Source organism: Trichechus manatus, unplaced genomic scaffold (assembly GCF_000243295.1).
Source record: "Trichechus manatus latirostris isolate Lorelei unplaced genomic scaffold, TriManLat1.0 scaffold00180, whole genome shotgun sequence".
NCBI classification, from domain to species: domain Eukaryota; kingdom Metazoa; phylum Chordata; class Mammalia; order Sirenia; family Trichechidae; genus Trichechus; species Trichechus manatus.
In genome coordinates this window covers 3,344,478-3,364,865 of record NW_004444116.1, presented here as the reverse complement: position 1 = coordinate 3,364,865, position 20,388 = coordinate 3,344,478, and the positions used below count along the sequence as shown (strand labels likewise).

Genomic DNA, 20,388 nt, shown 5'->3' with positions numbered 1-20,388 from the left:
TTCTGGAAGTTGGCTGGGGCTGAGACTGGAATTTCATACCGGGATATCAGAGTGTGGTTTGGAAGGGGAATATGGGCTTGAGGTTGGCAAGTCCAGTTAGTTTGGTGGACTTCTTGCCCCATAAGCAGGACCAGAGTGGAACCTTTAAAGTGAGTGGCAGGAAGCAGAAGCCCCCCTTGCTGGGGTACAAGGACGATACTGAAAAAATATCAAAGGAAACCAGGAAATACTAAGGGAGGGATGAGGGAGCAACATGAGAGTTTTAAATCTACTGGATGATGAAAAGAGAATGGGCATTGTGGAATTCCAAGGGCTTGGGCCACCGCAGGATTCTCAACTTCCCTATACCTTGGAAAGGAACAAGCAAGTTTTTAAAAGTCCTACTCAATACAAACTTGAAAACCCTACGGAGCAGTTCTACTCTGCACACGAGGTCACGGTGAGTCGGAATTGACTCCACAGCAACCAACAACAATGACAACACGCAGTAGGTATTTTATTACTATTTTAATGGGATAAACATCCTTATGGTTGAAACATAAAAGGTATAATAAAGTCTCCTTCCTCACTAGGGATACAGTTATAATCCCCACTTCATCGGCAGGGAAACTGAAGCCCAAAATGGTAAACCAACTTGTTTGGGCACAGATGTAAGTAGCAAAACTGGTCTTGTCTGACTCCATTTCTACCCCACAGAAATGTCACTGCCTGATAATTAAGTCTTAAAAAAAAAACCGCAAGTGCCTGTAAATGGAGCTGTTAAATAAAGTGTATCTGCCTCACATATCGGGTGGGGTGCAGTTTGTTACCCCCACCCCTCTGGCCCCACAGGGCAGGCCAGGTGTCAGTGCTTCCCAGGTCCAACACAAAGCCGGCTTTCTCTCTCAGGAGCTGATTGCCTGGGCACAAAAGAGATAACCCAACAAAAGATTAGGAGTCCAGGACCGGGAAGGGGGTGCGGAACCTCGGCGGTGGGCCCGAGCATGCAGGCAGGGGTAACCCTGTCACCACCGCTCCCGGCGGACACCGCCTGCCCCTGTCACAGGCCCCCGAAGCTGCTGCTCCAGCGCGTTCCGCCCAAATACGGGTAGACCCGCCAGCAGGTCCTCTACAGGAGGAAACAGTCCAGGCCCCAAAGCCACAAAACCCTGTCGTGCAAAAGAGGCCCACACCAAGCCCCGCCCCCTCGAGCCGCCCCTTCCGCTCGCGCCGGGGTGGGGTCTACGCGGCCGCCGGGATCCGCTAGGACTCGGCCACGTTGTCCTGCGCGCTTAGCGCGCCTGGCCCCGCGAGGCCGGTCGGCTGCGCCCACTTCCCCGCCCCTTGCCTCTCCGCGGGGCTCGGTGGGGCCGCAGTGTCCCGGCGCTCATTCAAGGGATCGCAAAGAGAGGCCCGGCCACTCCGAGGTTCCAGCGCGCAGCGCAACCGCGATCTGGGCCCGGAAGGCGCCGCCCAACTCGCCTCCGGGCGCCGCCAAAAGCAGCGGCTCGTAGGGAGCGCAGTCGAGTGGGGCTCCGCGCAGAGCTCGGCGAAGGGGCCCATGCCCTTGCGCTCCCACGGGCCCGCGCCATGGCATCCGGGAGCGTGGCCGAGTGCCTGCAGCAGGAGACCACCTGCCCCGTGTGCCTGCAGTACTTCGCCGAGCCCATGATGCTCGACTGCGGCCACAACATCTGTTGCGCGTGCCTCGCCCGCTGCTGGGGCGCGGCTGAGACCAACGTGTCGTGCCCGCAGTGCCGGGAGACCTTCCCGCAGCGGCACATGCGGCCCAACCGGCACCTGGCCAACGTGACCCAGCTGGTGAAGCAGTTGCGCACCGAGAGGCCGTCCGGGCCCGGCGGCGAAATGGGCGTGTGCGAGAAACACCGTGAGCCCCTAAAGCTGTACTGCGAGGAAGACCAGATGCCCATTTGCGTAGTGTGCGACCGCTCCCGCGAGCACCGCGGCCACAGCGTGCTGCCGCTCGAGGAGGCGGTGGAGGGCTTCAAGGTGAGGGCCGGGCGCGCGGGTCGGGGAGTGGCCGGGAACCGGAGTCGGACAAAGGGAGGAGAGAGCCAAGGGGGTTTCCTTTTTTCCGCCTAGAAAATGGCTGAGCCGGACGTGTGGTTCACAGCCGTCATTTCCTCTCTGTCCGCTCCAGAGCCTCTGCACTCCGATTTGGGAGAAAAACCTGTAGCTGGTGAGGAAGCCAGAAGTCTCCCCACCCCTACTCTTCTTTCCCTGTTACCTGTGTTTTACCCGCTCACAGACACATGGTGCATAAAGACGGCCCATGGAGCCCCCCCCCCCTCCCCCGACATTCTAAAAGGTATGAGTAAAGCCACATATACATCGACCACCTTCAGAGACACAAGTACTCCTGTGGGCTCTGATCTCAGACAAAACACACCCGGAGGTTAACTGGCTGTACACACATCAAATCAAGCCTTTAAGCATGTCACCAGCACTTCGCTGTGCTCTGGCCTGTTCGAGAAGTCCGTGGAAAAGAACGGAGCTCTTTATTGCTGGAGCAAGTCATTTAACCTCTCTGAGACTTAGGGGGGATAACAACACAGTTATTATGAAGATTAAGTGAAATATGTGTGGAGCCCTTTGTAAGCTGTTGGATCAACAGACTGACACAACTAAACATTAACATGGAAACAAAGTATTAAATATAAAAGAGTTGTAAGGCAACATTCAATGAATGCATGATGCTGTGAACCCTGTATACTTGAGTGCTGCAAGAATACACAATTATGTACATGATAAATGTGAGTACATGAATTAATACATAATTTGTCACTTAACGTTTAGTGTGCTTTCACTTATTTCACTCACCTTCATGGTAACCATTGAGTAGTTTGGGAAGGTGGTGTTTGTTCACCAGTGTTACACATGGGGAAAGTAAGAGAAGTCATTTTCTCAGGATGCCTCTGTGAAGGAGGTACAAGTTGGCTTTAAGCCTCTTAGTCCAGTCATCTTTCCAACGAAACTATGCAGTATCCTTCCAGGGGCAGATAGGTAACCCACTGTTTAAGATGCACACAAACTGATAAAGGAGAGCTTTGGTGGTCCCCTGCACTCTGGGCCTTTCTCCCCATGGTGGCAGTGTGGTCTGAAGACAGGCTCTAATCAAGGTCTTGACATCAGATGTGTAGGTTCCATGTGTGATATGCAGAATAACCATGATGATGCTAAAGTCTGCCAAATCCTGAACTGGCGATTGTCTTCGTTTCCTCAGGAGCAAATCCAGAACCAACTGGACCATCTAAAAAGAGTGAAAGACTTAAAGAAGAGACGGCGGGCACAGGGGGAGCAGGCACGAGCTGAACTCTTGGTAAGGGTCATCGCAATTCATGTATAACATTGCTTCTGGCAGTCAGTCATTCCCTCTTCTGTGGACTGATGTTACTTCTATTATCTTTGTCCAGCCAGATCACCCACAACTGTTAGGTGTAGTTGGGATCTCATTTGGACACCCAGTAGGTAACCAAACCTGTTCCCCACATTTTGGGGAAAGGATGGAGGAACCGAGATGGGAATCCTCAGAGATTCTGACCTTCAAAGAAGGTTTAACCTGCTAGCTTTGTGTAGATCAGCATTGATCTTTGACAAAGCTGAAATAGGTGAAATTCTTGAGCACACTTAGCTTCCTTTCATATCATTCTATAGACAGGAGCTAATAGTGACTTTGAGTAAGCCTCACTGTTGCTTCTTCCTGGGGTGTTCCCATCCTTGACAACTTATTAACTCTGAACTTTTCATTTTGTTCCCTTCCCCCACCCTTCCAAGGCCTAGTGATAGGGATATTTGGGTGTTTTGTTTTGAAAAAGAAAAAAATAGATATATCAAAAAGTACGGAAACTTTTATAACACACACCTGTATATCCACCACCCATGTGTTTTTACTTTTTTTGGGGGGGGGAGGTGGCTTTACTGAACATGTTTTTACTTTTTTCTGAAGAATAATTAAAGTAGTACAAATTTCCTTCCAGTAGAAGTATTTGCATCTGAAAAGCAAACTCCTTGACTAATAAAGTCTACTCCTATCTTGTGAGAATTTTTGTTAACTACTCCTAGCCAGGGCATGGTAAAGCTTTTAGACAGGGAACTCTTTCCCATGGTGCCCTCTGATGCCAGCACTTGCTCTGCCCACACAATCCACTGAGACCTTGGCTCCCCTTAAAAATAGGTCTGATGGATGGAGAATCTTCTCGGTGAGCCTGGATGGACTCAAATGATTACGCATACAACAGTGTCCGCTGTGGAAGGATTGTCAGAGGAGAGAGACAGCCCTTCCCTGAGAATCAGAGTACCTGGACATACTTCCTGGCTCTGACACTAATGAGTTGTATAGATGGAGAGAGTCATACCACTTCTCTGGGCCTCAGTTTTCTCATCTGTGAAATGGGTAGGTTGTACTAGACTGGTGATTCTCAACCAAGGCCAGTGCTGCCCTTTGCTTCCCTCCAAGGGTGTATGGGTGTTTCTTTGGTTGTCACAATTACTGGGTAGGGAAGGGATGCTGATGCTAATTGTCCTGCAATGCAAGGAACCAGTCCTATGCTAGGCAGAATTGTCCCTACCAGGGTGCCAGTAACACTCCTTAGAGAAATTATGAATTTGTTGATCTTTAAGGCCCTTTTCCATCTTTAATTTTATGTTTCTAAGATTGTAATACATGATTTATGTCTTTGGAAGACTTACTCAGCTGAGGAGAGGTATGAGCTTATGAAAATAATTTATAGGCAAAGATGTATGTACATTACCAAGTCGCACAGTGAATGCCTAAGAGGAGTGGTTAGAGGGATGATTAATTGGGGAAGTTTGGGGTCAGTAAACTTTCTGTAAAGTGCCAGAGAGTAAATATTTTGGGCTTTGCAGGCCATAGGACTTTGTCACAACTACTCATCTCTGCTGTTATAGACAATATATAAATGAATGGCTGTGGCTGTGTCCCAATAAAACTTTACTCATCTCCCATGGAGCCAAGTTTGCTGACCCCTTGTTCAGAACAAAACTTTAATAGAGGTACTGAAGTGGGAAGTAGGAATGGAGAAGATAGGACAGACAAGTAGTGGCAAACAAGTCCGCTCCAGGAGAGGAACCACGGAACCCCCCAGAGCCAGTGAGACAGGACAGTTAGTAGACACCCTTGAAGGCCAGATAGAGGGTCCAAGGGAACTGATCAGGGTTATTGTGCAGGGGTGGGTTGGGGGCGGGTGGTGGCTAAACCACCTTGGACAGAGGGATGAAAGACTGGAACTAAGATCAGAATTTTTCTTTCACTTTCAAAGTATCTTCCACAGGGCACATATCTAACGATTCATTTCCCTGTGTGATAACTTTTCTCAGCTCCTAGTTGCTGGGGGAATGAGTCCTTACTCCGTAGCCTGCCTGGAAAGGCAGGATCTGGTCTCTCCTTACCTTCTCTGGTCTCTTCCCTCAGCACCCATGTGTTCCAGCCAGACAGAACCATTTGCCTTCTCTCCATACTCCTATGCCTTTGCTGTTTCTTCTTCCTGGAAGGCCTTCCCACTCATCCACTCACTGCCCATTTGGTGAACTCCTGTTCATCCTCCAAGAGCTTGTGTGAACACTGCCTCTGTTAAGATTTTTCCATATTCTCCCACCCTAGGCTGTCTCCCTATCTTTAATTATATACCCATGATTATTTGTATCACATGAACCTGACTCTCACTTGACTGGGTTCCTTGAGGGCAGGGAGTATGTCTTAGTATATCACTGGGCTAACTCAGTCTGGAGTCCCTGGGTGGTGCAGTTAAAGTGCTTGACAGCTAACTAAAAGGTTGACAGTTTGAGTCCACCTAGAGGCACCTCGAACATATCTACTTCCGAAAAATCAACCATTGAAAATCCTATGGAGCAGTTCTGCTCTGACACACATTAGGTCCCCATGAGTCAGAATCAGTTCAGTGGCAATTGGTTGATTGTTTATTAAACTCAGTCCCTAGCCAGTCTAGATATTCAGTAAAGACTGGAACAAATGAGTGAGTGAATAAGGTGCTTGTTTTAGTGTCGTGGGATGAAATGTGGCCTTGAGGCAGGTGGTCAAGAGAAAACGTGTGTGAAAGCCTCTAGAAGTGAGCGTTTCTTCTCTTCACTGCCCTTCCCTGTCATCTGCATAGAGCCTGACCCAGATGGAGAGGGAGAAAATCGTCTGGGAGTTTGAGCAGCTGTATCACTCATTGAAGGAGCATGAGTATCGCCTTCTGGCCCGCCTTGAGGAGCTGGACTTGGCCATCTACAACAGCATCAACGGTGCCATCACCCAGTTCTCCTGCAACATCTCCCACCTCAGTGGTCTGATTGCCCAGCTGGAAGAGAAGCAGCAGCAGCCCACGCGGGAGCTTCTGCAGGTAAGGCATGGAGCACTTTGCTAAGATGGCTTTCACTAAAATTAGTCTTCGCTCTCCCTTTGCCAAGCAGTATCCAGAACCCCCTGTCACCTTTTTGATTCGGCTGGAGCAGCAAGGACTTGCCAAGCTCTAAATTAGGTATGTGAGAGGGAAAACATGTACACTAGGAACTCAAGTTGATATAACTTGGGTCAGTCAGTTACATTGTCACTTTGAAAGGGCAATTAGAATACCTGATGGCCAGGCCTGCCCTGCCCAGGCCTTGACTTTTCTGGGCCTCAGTGGCTTCATTTGCTCTGTAATGAGGGGATTTGGACCACATGACATTTAAAGTTCCTTCTCACTCCAGCATCCTGTAATTTAACATATATATGCAGAAACCCACTGAATAATAAAGCTAACACTTAACTGTCGTTTTTCAAGCATTGTGCTTACTCTTTGATGTGTGTTACCACAGGCACAAAATAAGCCCTTGCGCACAGGAATGGTCAGTGTGAGCAGACCTGTGCTTAAACCCTGGTGGGAAAAAAAAAAAAAACCCAACCCATTGCCATTGAGTTGATTCCAACTCATAGTGATCCTATAGGACAGTAAAACTGCCCCGTGGAGTTTCCAAGGAGCGCCTGGTGGATTTGAACTGCCAATGTTTTGGTTAACAGTCATAGCACTTAATCACTATACCACCAGGGTAAACCCTAGTAGAGCAGATGATATAGCTGTGGTAGACCTGGGCCAGCAAGACCACAGTAAATTGCTAGTGTCTGTCTTCCATCATTTATATATTCAACACATATTAATTGTCTGATCTGGGACAGACAGTATTTTAGTGAGTGGGATTAAGTGGTGATTAAATTCTCTGAAACTTATGTTCTAATGTGGAGATAAGACATTTAAGAAGTGAACAAACAATTATCACAGGTGTTGATGAATGCCATTAAAAAATGGATAATGGGATAGAGCAGGAGTTAAAGCTAACTGTGGCCTGCCACCTGTTCTTCCATGTCTATAAGCTGCCCTTTGATTGAAAAAAATCAAAAGAAGAATGTTATTTCATGCCATGTGAAAATTATATGAAATTCACATTTTAACATCAGTAGATTTTTTTTCATTGGAACACAGCCATGCTCATTTATTTACTTATTATCTATTATTGCTTTCCTACTACAAAAGCAGAGTAGAGTAATTGCAGCAGAATCTGTATGGCTCTCAAAGCTTGAAATATTTACTGTCTGGCATTTTAAAAAAAACTTTACTGATCCCTGCTTTAGAGTAATAAGAGAAGAGGGACTAGCCTTGAGCCTTAAGGAACACCGATACTTAATTGCCGGAGAGAGAAGGAAAAGAGACAATTGATCAGAGAGGCAGAATGTGACCAAGAGAAGAGAATGTTCAGGAAGGAGAGTGGACAACAGTAATGTAGCTGAGGTCAAATAATATGAGAGCCGATAACCTTGGGTTTAAAAACATGGTCATCATTGGCGACCTTATCTAGAGCTGCCACAGTGAAACAACGCAGGCAGGAGCGACTTTAGAGAGAGTGGTGACTGTGTGGGGTAAATGGGAACTATAAGAGTAGATGACTATTTCAAAAAGTTATGACTGAAAGGATGTCATAAGTATTTAAGAAAACAGTTAAGTGATGAAGTAGGATTAACAGGGCTTTATAGGGAGGAGGTGCTTGAAGAAACTAATTAAACATTCTACAAGTTACGTGTGGCTAGGAAAGCCTATGGTGTAAGGATCCAGGTGAGGAAAGACATTGAAGTTACAAAAAATGACAAGTTAATCAGTAATGTGCTGTTTCTGAGAAGGCAGGAGGGGACGGGAACTAAAGTTCATGTGCAGGAATTAGTTTCGGAAGGTCCTCTGTTATATATAAAGAAAGACAGGTGGAAGAGGCGGTAGAGGCACATTTTGTAATAGAAACCTGGTGGCTTTTATTTTCCTTTAAATATGGAAAGCAAGATCATCTGCCATTGAGCAGAGGTTTGGGAAAATGGGAGTTTTAATGAATGTGGTAAAGCTCTGAAATTGTTTCAGTGTCCGGAAAGCCAGTTGGTCTGTGAACCTTTGTAGAATTGCTTGATCAGTGTTCATGAGTTTATAGTGGGAACAGTCTGCCTTGTGTGACTTTCTCGGCTGCTTTGCTTTCTCAGACCTTGACTTCTCTGGTGCAGGCACAGGGATAACAGTTGGGCTTATCCAGGTTTGGGGGTTTGCAAGATGGACTGGAGGTTTTAAGATGTTTTCTTTTAAGGCAGAAGTTATTTGTGAGAATATTTTTGAAATGATGGACTATAAAATTGAAGCTGGATGATAAGGGAAGTGGAGAAAAGAAAGAAAGGCCAGTGGACTCCATGGGTGTGTGTGTTGCGGGGGGGAGGTCTTGATGATATCAAAGAGTGTTTATGGTGGAAGTCATTAGGAAAGCAAGCTGAATCTTACTTAATGGGTAAAACTAAAGGCATTCCCACTGAGGTTAGGAACAAGGCAAGATGGCCACTATGTCTGCCTCTATTTAGCATTGAACTGGAGGTATTAACCAATGCAGCTGGACAAGAGAAAGTGATTAGAGGTGCAAGAATTGGAAAATAAGTTAAAACTATTTATTTTCAGATGCTGTGACTGTATACCTTTAATTAGAGACTCAGGGCTAAAACTAAAGAATTCAGCAATGTGTCAGGATGTAAAATTAGCATACAGAAATCACTAGCCTTCATATGCAAGATAACAACCATTAGAAGATACATTAAAAGAGAAAACTAGTTCCAATTGTAAAAAAAGATAAAATACCTATGAATAAAAGTATAAGAAATGTACAACTTATGAGGACAAAATTATAAAACACTCCTGAAAGAGATAAAATAGGCTTGAACAAATGAAAAGATATCCTTTGTTCTTGGATATGACATCTCAACATCATCAAGTTGACAGTTTCTGTAAGTTAATATATAAAATTAATGTGCTCCACAAAAGATACCAACACGCTTTTTTTCTGGAGCGGACCAATTGATAGTGAAGTTCAGGTAGAAATATAAGCTCATAAAAATAGCTAAGAAACAGAAGAAAGAAGAGCTATGATGGGGAACTAGCCCTCTTAAATATTAAAACATACTACAAAGCCTAAGGAATTAAAAGTGAGTAATAATGTGGAAACACACACACACAGAGCAACCAGTCAAAAGACCTGTGAAAAATTGAAAGAAAATATTTGCAGCAAATGTGACAGAAATAATAGCCCTACTACATGGGGTGGCTGTGAGTTGGAATCCACTTGACAGCCCAACAACAACTACTACCACTACCAATTGCTGTTGAGTTGATGCCAACTCATGGTGACCACTTGTGGGTCAGAGAGAGTAGAACTGTGCTCCATAGGGTTTTGAATGGCTGATTTTTCAGAGGTGGATCACCAGGCCTTTCTTCCAAAGTGCCTCTGGGTGGGCTCAAACCAATAATCTCTTGGTTAGCAGCCTAGCACTTTAGCCATTTGCACCATGAAGGGACTCCGTAAGAATAAGGAACTTTTAAAAACTGAGGTGAAAGGACAAAATTCTATTAGAAACAGGCAAATACAAAGGCAAGTTGCAGAAGAAATATGGAAATGGTTCTGAACATAGGAAAAAAGTTCATCCGCACTTGTAATAAGAGAAATGCAGATTAGAACCATACTAAGATACCCTTTCTTACCAATTAGAATGGCAAAAAAATTTAAACTTAATAATAGTTCTTTTTTTTTTTTTTTTTTTTACCATTTTCTTGGCAAAGATGTAGTGGGGGAGAGACCCTCTTATCTGGTGGGAATGCAAAGTAGTATAGCCCTTTTTGGAAGTAGATTGCCAAGCCTTTCTTCGGAGGTGCCTCTGGTTGGATTCAAACCACCAAACTTTCAGTTAGTAGCCAAACACTTAAGTTTTTGTGCCACCCAGGTTCATGTATGCGTGTGTGTGTGTGCATACGTGTGTATATGTGTTTATATAGATGTATATGTATATTTAAGGAGCCCTGGTGGCGCAGTGGTTAAGAGCTCAGCTGCTAACTGAAAGTTTGGCAGTTCAAACCTGCCAGCCGTTCTGTGGGAGAAAGCTGTGACAGCCTGTTTCCATAAAGATTACAGCCTTAGAAACCCTGTGGGGCAGTTCTACTCTGTCCTATAGGGTTTGAGTTTAAGTTCTTAAGCGCAGTGGTGGCGCAGTGATTAAGATCTCGGCTGCTAACTGAAAGGTCAGCAGTTTGAATCCACCAGCCGCTCCTTAGAAACCCTACGGTGCAGTTCTGTTCTGTCCTGTAGGGTCGCTATGAGTTGGAATCTGCTCGACAGCTGTGGATTTTTGGAGGTATGGACATAGTACTTTTGAAACTATTTTTCTAGGTATATTAAAGGATTGAGAAAATGAGTAAATCTAGTGACATATAAATATGGAATAGGGAAAGGCAAAAAGGATTGGATTGGAATTGGAGATAGCATAAACTCATGAGTTCCTAGCTGTCTGTCCACTGAAAAGGATTAGAAGTAATGACATCCCATAGCAGTGATCACAACTAGTGCCCAGATTGTGGTTTTGAAATACCATTCCCCACCAAAAGGAACCAGGACTCCTTAGATTAGAAAAATGATGAGGGCTTATCAAAAGGACATAGAAACCAGTTTGAAGGGACTCCCTCTGGCCAAGACTCAGACTTTTTGAGCACCAAAATAATGGATTATAATTCATTGAATAAAATAGAAACCTATGAGTTCATACTAAGTAGATATATAACCAATTGCTGTCAAGTTGATTCCAACTCACGGTGACCCCGTATGTGTCATAGTAGAGCTGTGCTCCATAGGGCTTTCAATGATTGATGTTTTGAAAGTAGATCACCAAGACTTTCTTCAGAGGTCCCTCTGGGTGGACTTGAACCTCCAGCCTTTCAGTTAACAGCAAAGCACGTTAACTGATTGCACAACCCAGGGAGAGCAGATCCTTCCAGTAGAATGTCAACTAATTTATGTAGAGGGAATTTTGGAGTTAGGAAATCACCATTTGGCAGCTATCAGGTAAAAAATTCAGACAAGAATTATCGACGGATGCTAGATCTAGGGGAGGAAAGTTTAATGAGGATTGAGATATTTATGTAATTTCAAAGTATCACTTAAATGTTGTGTAATTGTTAGGTGGCGTCAAGTTGGTTCCGACTCTAGCAACCCTATGTATTACAGAATGAAACACTGCCTGGTCCTGTGCCATCTTCACAATTGTCATGCTTGAGCCCATTGTTGCAGCCACCATGTCAGTCGGTCTCATTGAGGGTCTTCCTCTTTTTCGCTGACCCTCTACCTAGCATGGTATCCTTCTCCAGGGACTGGTCCCCCCTGATAACATGTCTGTCAGTTGTATCCCCCTGCTGTCGTCGAGTCTGTTCCGACTCATAGCGACCCTATAGCACAGGATAGAACTGCCCCATAGGGTTTCTGAGGAGTGGCTGGTGGACTCGAACTACTTACCTTTTGGTTAGCAGCCAAGCTAACACCACCAGGGCCTGATAACTTATATATTACTTATTAATTACAAAAGGAAAAACAGTAACTGTGCAGTGATTAAAATCAACATCATAAGGGGCAAGTGAATATCATGTACCTTTAGAAGGACACAACATAAAAACCAGTCAAAGATGGTACAACCTGAATTTAATCATGAGGAAAATATCAGACAAACCCAGATTAAAGGACATTTTATAAAATAACTGGCCTGTATTATTTAACATGTCAATGTCATGAAAGACAAAGTGGAAGAACTGTTCCAGATTAAAGATACATGTCATGATAATTAAATGCAGTGAATGATCCTGGATTACCTTGCAGGGAGAGGGGAAGGAAAGATTGTTGTAAATAACAGCAATACAGTTGATTAAGTTAGAATATGGACTGTGGATATGATAAACATATCAGTGTTAAATTTCCTGAATTTAGCAACTATACTGTGGTTATAAGAGCCCTGGTGGTACAACAGTTAAGCGCTTGGCTATTTACAGAAAGGTTGTCAATTTGAACCCACCCAGCATCTCTGAGGGAGAAAAGACCTGTCAGTCTGCTCCCATTAAGGTTACAGCCTAGAAAATCCTTTGGGGCAGTTTCTACTCTGTCACATGGGATCATTATGAGTTGGAATCGACTCGATGGCACCTAACAACGACTGTAGTTATGTGTAAAAAAAAAAAAAATTATTGTTCCTAGGAAGTACACACTAAAGTATAAAGGGATAAGGGGACATGATGTAAACAATATACTTTCAAGTGGTTCTAAAGGAAAATATAGCTTAAAATATATATAGAGAGGGTGGGGGTGGGGAAGAGAGAATGATAAAGGAAACATGGTAAACCATTAAAAATTAGTAAATCTGGGCAAAAAGTATATAGGAGTTTTTTGCACTAGCAGCTTTTCTGTCAATTTGAAATTATTTCACAGTAAAAAAATCAAAGTAAGCTGGACAGGTAGGCAGTTGTTATACAAGGGTAAGATGCTTGAATTAGTAAATTTGAAATGATGATATCTCTTGAGCAGTGGATGGTGGGTGCAGAAGGAGGGCATAGGAGATGCTGGTATAGCAATAATGTGCGTTCTAGTCTCCTCTGCCTGATTTTCAGCTGCTCGAGACCATGAGTTATATTCCAGTTTCCTTGTCTCCCTGGCCTCTCCCCAGAGAACCAGCCCATAGTTGGGTTTTCAACAAACATTTGTTAGAGAAAACTGAAATGTTGAATGACTTCTCATGGTTATCTTTCTTCTTTCCCTTGTAGGACATCGGGGACACATTGAGCAGGTATGGTGTCTTCTCTCCCTAGTGTTAAGTCGAGCACAGGAAGACCCCTCAGACTCTAGTACCTTGTGATACTAAGAATTGGGTTTGGCTATGAGAGAGGAAACCCAAAGTTTCATTGGCTTAAATGCTTAAATATAATAAACATTTTTGTCACCATATAAAAAATAGGTAACCCAAGGCTAGTATGATGGCTCCAGTGGTTCCTTCTGCCATTCCTAAGGCATGGTCCTCGTTCTCATCTTCTAAGATGGCTGCTAAAATGCCAACCAGCAGAAGAGAGATAAGAATCACATCACCTTCCTTTTTAATCAGACTTCTCAAATTACCACAAATACAGTCACAAGGTTACACCTAGCTGCAAGGGAGACTGGGCATCCATGAGCCTAGTGAAATTTGAAGGTGAGAGAACGGATATTAGGTTGGAAACTAGCAGTCTTTGCCATGCTTAGACGTGGGATAACAGGGTATTCTCCAAGAGTACCTAACTGAAGGTGTTGTTCTATCCATATGTGAGAACCTGAGGTTTCTGGATAGTTGCCCACCGTGAATAACAAGGACTTTGTCATGAAATCAGTGCTTCCTGGGAAGATCAACCTAATCAATTTAATTTATAAATCATTTTTGAGGACTTGCTATTTGCAAAGCTGTGAGCTAGGTGCCTTCGATACCAAAATGAGTCAGATGTCACCTCTGTTCTGATCTAGACGATCACAGTCTAGGAGGAGAATGTCGGAAAAAGTGTAATAGCTGATTTTAAAGACTGTCCACATACTTAGTCCAGACTGTCCTGGCCTCGTGGAATTGGGGAAGGGATTCACTCAAGTTTTTTTTTTTTAATTTAGGGCTGAAAGAATCAGGATCCCTGAACCCTGGATCACACCTCCAGATCTGCAAGAGAAAATCCATATTTTTGCCCAAAAATGTCTGTTCCTGACCGAGAGTCTGAAGCAGTTCACAGGTAATGTGAGGAGAGGCATCATGAGGGGAAATGGATTTATGGTCTGAACATCTGTTTATTGCTTGAAAGGATATACTTTCCAGCCAGGGAGTGGGGTGCAAACTGAATATCTTCTCCTTTTCTCCCCTTAGAAAAAATGCAGTCAGATATGGAGAAAATCCAAGGTAAGTGTATCTACTTAATGGGCTTTTGATGTTCACATTTCCTGGGAAGAAGAGCATCTGCATTAAAGGTGTGGGAAAATGAGAGAAGAGACAAACCCGCTGGCCAGCCTGCTCAGATTTTCTATATCATCCTTTTTGTCTTGTTAGCTTTTTTCAGTTAATAGCCTCTTGTTTCAACTTAAAGTCTGTTTACTGTATTCAGTCAGGTCTTGATTAATGTACCTTGATGGAGGAGAGAAATAGGCAATTCAAAATTTAATTAATCCAGAATTAATTTAATAACTTTCAGGTTTTGTTTTTGTTTTTAATTGGGAAAGAGAATGAAAAGAAACTCTACCCTACTTATGTTTCCTTTGAGCCAATATTTAAGGTTAATTTACTAAGTTCCTGCTCCTTTGAGCACAGGTGCTGACAGGAGAGGACTGAGGGGGCACAAGGAGAAGGTGGTTAGGAGCAGGGATTCCAGGTTCTGGGCCCAGCTGTGCCACTTACTAAGGATTCTCCGCCATAATTTTCCCATCTGTAAAATAAGGAAAATAATAGTTCTTACCTCATAAAGTTGTAAGGAATAATTAGTTACCATTTCTAAAGCCTTTAGAATGGAGCCTAACACATACTAAACATTATATTTATGTTTAATAAATAAAGCGTTCTAGGCATTTGGGGGAAGCTTTTTCCAGATCTAAAATTTTGTGCTCATGAACCACACACACATAGAAATTGGCTATATACTGAATGCTAAAATTCTTAGGCAGTCTGATATCCTTATATGTAGGTAAACCCTTTACTTATGTATTATAAATTACAATTCCCCATAGTCATTGATGATTTCCCAGGATCCATTAATTGTACCATATCATGTAGGCTGAATCCTTATTTGTATGGCATCGCCCCAGATATACCCTTTTTTGGCATCTAACAACATAGATTCAGGTGGCACCCCCATGTCCTCCACCAACAAGATGAACAGGAAGAACCTCCACTTAATACAGCAGGTATTACCAGAAATGGTTAGTTCAGGCAGGAGTTTCCTTGATCTGGTTCTCATTTACTTCTACTCTTCTCCCACTTAAAAGACTCAGTGAGAACATATCTGTGAAGATGCTTTGTCAACTGTAAAATACTTTATAAATGAATGGTCTTTGTTTGCCCCAGAGTAACCCTGTGGGTGTGACTGGAGCCACCGAGCCCCTGACACAGAGGTGGCTTATGAAAGCTAAGAGTTCTGTGCATCATGGGCTCGGAACCATGTTTCCTCTTGCAGATCCAGCTGGCCCCCACTGGAGGCTGGAATCCTTGATCTTCGCTTGGTTTGACTCCATATTCTACCAGTCTCACACATGTGGTTATCCATCTATCCAAGGTTTCCAGTCCCACTTGTCTTGAAGCTCTTGGCTGGATGATGGAGTCATACATTGTATGAAAAAATCAATGCATGACTGACAAGGAGTGTTCTAGGGTTCCTCATGGAGAACACTGCTTTATGATAACTTTAACCAAAACTCCCTCAACTTATGTGTTTCTGGGAAATTCTCGTATGCCTTCTGTAAACTTGTTTTCTCTTTTGTTCTTTCAGAATTGAGAGAAGCTCAATTATACTCAGGTAGGCGATGGGATACAAAACGATATCAGAGAAAAGAAGTAAAATCCTTATGAACATTACTATTGTGAATAATTTTGGAAACTGCCTAAATTTGGATCCTGTAGTTTACATAGGAGCCTGGGTGGCGCAGTGGTTAAGTGCTTGGCTGCTATCCGTAAGGTGGTGGTTCAGACTCATCAGCTACTCTGTGGGAGAAGGATGTGGCAGTCTCCTTCTGTAAAGATTTACAGCCTTGGACACTCTGTGGGGGCAGTTCTACTCTGTACTATATGGTCGTTATGAGTCGGAATCGACTCAACAGCAGTGGGTTTGGTTTTTTGGGTTTTAGGTTACATGTGTAAAAATTATAAACAACAACAAAACCACTGGTTGTTTCTGTGTCTTCAATATCTTTGCCTCACGAAATGCTTAAGAGCTGAAACCCACGGACATTTGGAAATCAAGCTCAGTTGCTGTGAAGGATTACAGAGTGGAAACTGTAGTTCCCAAAAAGTAGAGGCTGCTGCTATGCTGGTATACTGGTCTGCCTGCCCAGCCTCAGGTTACTTGTAGTTTGGGAAAAACAGTCATCTTTCCAAAAAGAGTGATTGAGCTCAGCTGTCATTCTGAGTGCTACAGAGAGTCTAGGAATCTTGTGTCTCCCGTCTTCACTACACTTGGGGCAAGAATTGATATTCCTCCTCCCCTACTACCACCTTCACCCTGAGGTTCAGAGAGACTAGGCAGCATCTATGATCCCAGAGGTACTCAAACCAGAGGTGTGTGGTTTCGTAGTCACAGCCACCTCCTGCTACGTGGAATCTTCTTCACGAAGAGAGGGACTCTCTACAATAGGTCTTCATTCACTGGTGTCCACCAACTGTGATTATATCTAATTCTTTCAGCAAATATTAATTGTGTTGACACTGTGCCAGGTACCATAGGGGGAACATAAGACACTGTCCTACCTTTGGAGGTATGAGGTATAGCCACAACACAAGAAAGAAATGGGTGACAGTTATGGACAGATTACTGAACCAGGAACTGAGCATCTGGGATACTTGGTCATCTCCACCAGTTGTCTCTCATGAACATTTTGTTGGGGAGTCTGTGAACCTACCTGAGCTTTGGTGCTGACAGTTAAGAGAGAGTCTTTCTCCTGAACAAGCATGTTGTGAGGAGCAAATGGGACAATATATATCAGTCCTTTTAAAGCAGGAAAGTACCACATGACTGTGAAATGCTGTAATCCTAAATACCAGAGTAGATGACACAGATGATGCACAGTTTTGGATTTAAGGAAAGGGAAAATGATACAGTTTGGGCTGATGAAGAAAAGCTTTGGGCAAGATGTGGGTCTTGTACTGGACATTAGAAAATGAGTAGGATCTGGATGTGCAGACTAAAGATTCCACAGCATGGGGAACATAAAAGAGGAATTTGAGAGGTGGGCAAATTGCTACAGATTCTCAAACCCTTATCTACAATTTCAAAATTCTAAAACTGAAAGCCAAAAGCTTTTTTGTGGTAGCATGAAATGTAGCATGGTAGCAAAACTTGAACTTTGTGGGACTGTTTAGAATTTCTGTCCCACATAATGTGAACATTCATATATTTTACAGCAGCTCTAATAATATTTGATTATAGAGTGCCCCATCAGATTCTGCTAGTGTAAGGACCACATTGCCTTTCTGAACTCTGTAATATTTTGAGTTCTGTAAAACTTCTGACTCCTGAGGCTTTCAGATTAAGAGATGATGGACATGTAAGAAAACCTCAAATTCAGTTTATCATGGATATTTTGATTTAAGATGTGAAAGAAAGTGAATACAATTTCTGTACTTTCAAAATATCCTGACTAAAAAAGGTAACCAGCTAATCCAAACAGTAACCTTTGAAATGTCGACTTCAGGATGTATTTCTTCCTAAGATGAATGTAGCCTATAGTGGGGAGCTCGTATTCTCTTCTTAGGGAGGTAGGAGAAAGACTGGATGTTCCAGAGTGGGCTCTCCTGGCCCGCAAGACTGACCTTCCCCTGTTTGTCTCTACAGTGGATGTGACTCTGGACCCAGACACAGCCTACCCCAGCCTGATCCTCTCCGATAATCTACGGCAAGTGCGGTACAGTTACCTCCAGCAGGACCTGCCTGACAATCCTGAGCGATTCAATCTCTTCCCCTGTGTCTTGGGCTCTCCGTGCTTCATCGCTGGGAGACATTATTGGGAGGTAGAGGTGGGAGATAAGGCCAAGTGGACCATAGGTGTCTGTGAAGACTCTGTATGCAGAAAAGGTGGAGTAACCTCAGCCCCCCAGAATGGATTCTGGGCAGTGTCATTGTGGTATGGGAAAGAATACTGGGCTCTTACCTCCCCAATGACTGCCCTCCCCCTACGGACCCCTCTCCAGCGGGTGGGGATTTTTTTGGACTATGATGCTGGCGAGGTCTCCTTCTACAACGTGACAGAGAGGTGTCACACCTTTACTTTCTCTCATGCTACCTTCTGTGGGCCTGTCCGGCCCTACTTCAGTCTGAGTTACTCGGGAGGGAAGAGCGCAGCCCCTCTGATCATCTGCCCCATGAGTGGGATCGATGGGTTTTCTGGCCATGTTGGGAATCATGGTCATTCCATGGAGACGTCGTCCCCTTGAGAGGAGATGAACTCAGGCCAAAATGACTGTTGGCCATACTCCTATCCCAGGCACATGGCATCTCATTGCCTTGCCACTTCTTATCCATCATGGCTGGATATCCTTACCACTTTCCATGCCCTTGCAGTGGAAGACGGGATGTCCATGTTCTCGACCGTCCTTTCCCATTCCAGGCAAATTGTAATGAGATGTGTCAAGATTGCCCAGAAATAAAAACCAGATGTCCACCTCCAGTGTTTCACACTTTTTGGTTTTACACATTACTGGAGGGAATAAAGAATATGGATAATCTTTGGATTTGGAGAGCCATTCCAGATAGTTAACTCTTCTTGGCTCAGCCTGGCTTCCTCTGGTTCCACCCCGCATAGTGGTCACGGGTATTTGCTGACATTTTTGGACTAGGGCTCCTTTCCAAGAACCTTGAGTGGACCTATGAAGCCCTGTCATCATGACTCTTATGTCCCAGTTTTTCCTTCTGGGAATAGTACCTCTATCTCTGATTTAAAGAGGTGTGTGTGTGTTTTGGTTAGTTACAATTATTTTACAATAATGGTAGGAAAAGGCCCCACCTCTGTTATAGAGATAATGTTCTAATTAACATGCTCTTTACCTCTGTCTTTTCTGAGGGCTTTGTCTGCTCCCTTCATTCTAATGAAAAATGCATTCTGGTGCTGGGTACACATCATCCAAGATGATTTTCTGCCCAGCATCATCCATTGTTCCTTGATCCCCTCCTTATCACATTTGTGGACTGGTGGCCAGTCACACACTATCTCTGGAAGGATTCTGGTCAATATTCCAGGGATCCATCAACTTCTGCCTCCTTTTTTCCATCTCCTTTAGGAGATGGGGGAATTGGTCTTTCTAATATGTGTACCATCAAGGGGCAGCTCCATCCTCGTGGCCATTGGATCACAAAGTGTTCCAGGGTCAGGAGGCTAAGACGGAGCACTTTGAGCAAGCCCCCATGATGTTTCTTAGCTCTGCTTTTCTTTGGGTACTTGCCCCTCAGTTTGAAAATAAAGTGAGTATGGATATTGTTTACATTGTTGTTGTTTCCCCGGTCTTGATAGGATTGGGTTTATAGATATTCTAGTGAGATGAAAGAGGGTCATGGGAGACAAAATGATTAGTGGTGATGATTTCCCTTATGGATCCAGAATCCCCTTCTGACCAACATTTTACTTCCAAATGAACAGTATACTTTCTCAGTACCATCTCACTACTGAGAAGGTAGTGTTGGACATCTGCAGCCTGTAGCTGTATATTGGTTTATGCTGTAACTTCACTAGGAAAGTGTAGTCTCAAGTCCTTTTTGTAGTTGGCAGTGGGGTAATGCAGCAATGCTTGGCATAGATCAGAAGATCCAGAGCTGTGCCTCCCAACCTAGAACCACCAGCCCAAGCCCTTGGGGGTCCTGAGGTGACCACACACTGAGGCGAAAAGATTAGACTAGAGAACAGCTCTAAACCCAGGAATTTGGATCTTTTCCTCTTTTGGACATGGCCTCAGAAGACAAAATTCTATGGACTACAATTGCTCCTATACCAGGCATCAAGGAAGAGTTCCATGCCTGAAGGTCATGAGTTGGTGATATGTCCTGCTTGATTCATTTATTCATCAAGTTTTAAGGGAGCTAATATAACCAGGTGGTATAGAGAGGTGCTTCCATGAGGCTAGATTAGCTTTTGCTGAAAGCCATTGCTGTCGAGTCAATTCCTACTCATAGCGACCTTATAGGACAGAGTACAGCTGCCCCATAGAGCTTCTAAGGAGTGGCTGATAGATTCAAACCACTGACCTTTTGGTTAGCAGCTGAGCTTTTAACCACTTTGCCACCATGGCTCCAGCTTTTGCTGAATACTCTG

At 44.0% G+C, this 20,388-nt stretch overlaps 1 protein-coding gene across 1 annotated transcript; it reads left to right on the top strand.

Annotated features, from left to right (window-relative positions):
• Positions 1-1,243: 1,243 nt before the first annotated feature.
• Positions 1,244-18,753, top strand: TRIM27 (tripartite motif containing 27). Its single transcript, XM_004387086.2, has 8 exons — positions 1,244-1,989; positions 3,224-3,319; positions 6,132-6,362; positions 13,143-13,165; positions 14,008-14,123; positions 14,255-14,287; positions 15,864-15,890; positions 17,922-18,753. The coding sequence occupies exons 1-8, from the start codon at positions 1,570-1,572 to the stop codon at positions 18,518-18,520; spliced, it is 1,545 nt and encodes a 514-aa protein (XP_004387143.1). The 5' UTR covers positions 1,244-1,569; the 3' UTR covers positions 18,521-18,753.
• The last annotated feature ends 1,635 nt before the right edge of the window (positions 18,754-20,388 follow it).

Coding starts and splice junctions, on each gene's coding strand:
- TRIM27 (XM_004387086.2), top strand. CDS start 1,570: ATGGCATCCGGGAGCGTGGCCGAGTGCCTGCAGCAGGAGACCACCTGC. Junction 3,320..6,131: donor AGGCACGAGCTGAACTCTTG/GTAAGGGTCATC, acceptor TCATCTGCATAG/AGCCTGACCCAGATGGAGAG. Junction 14,124..14,254: donor GAGTCTGAAGCAGTTCACAG/GTAATGTGAGGA, acceptor TTCTCCCCTTAG/AAAAAATGCAGTCAGATATG.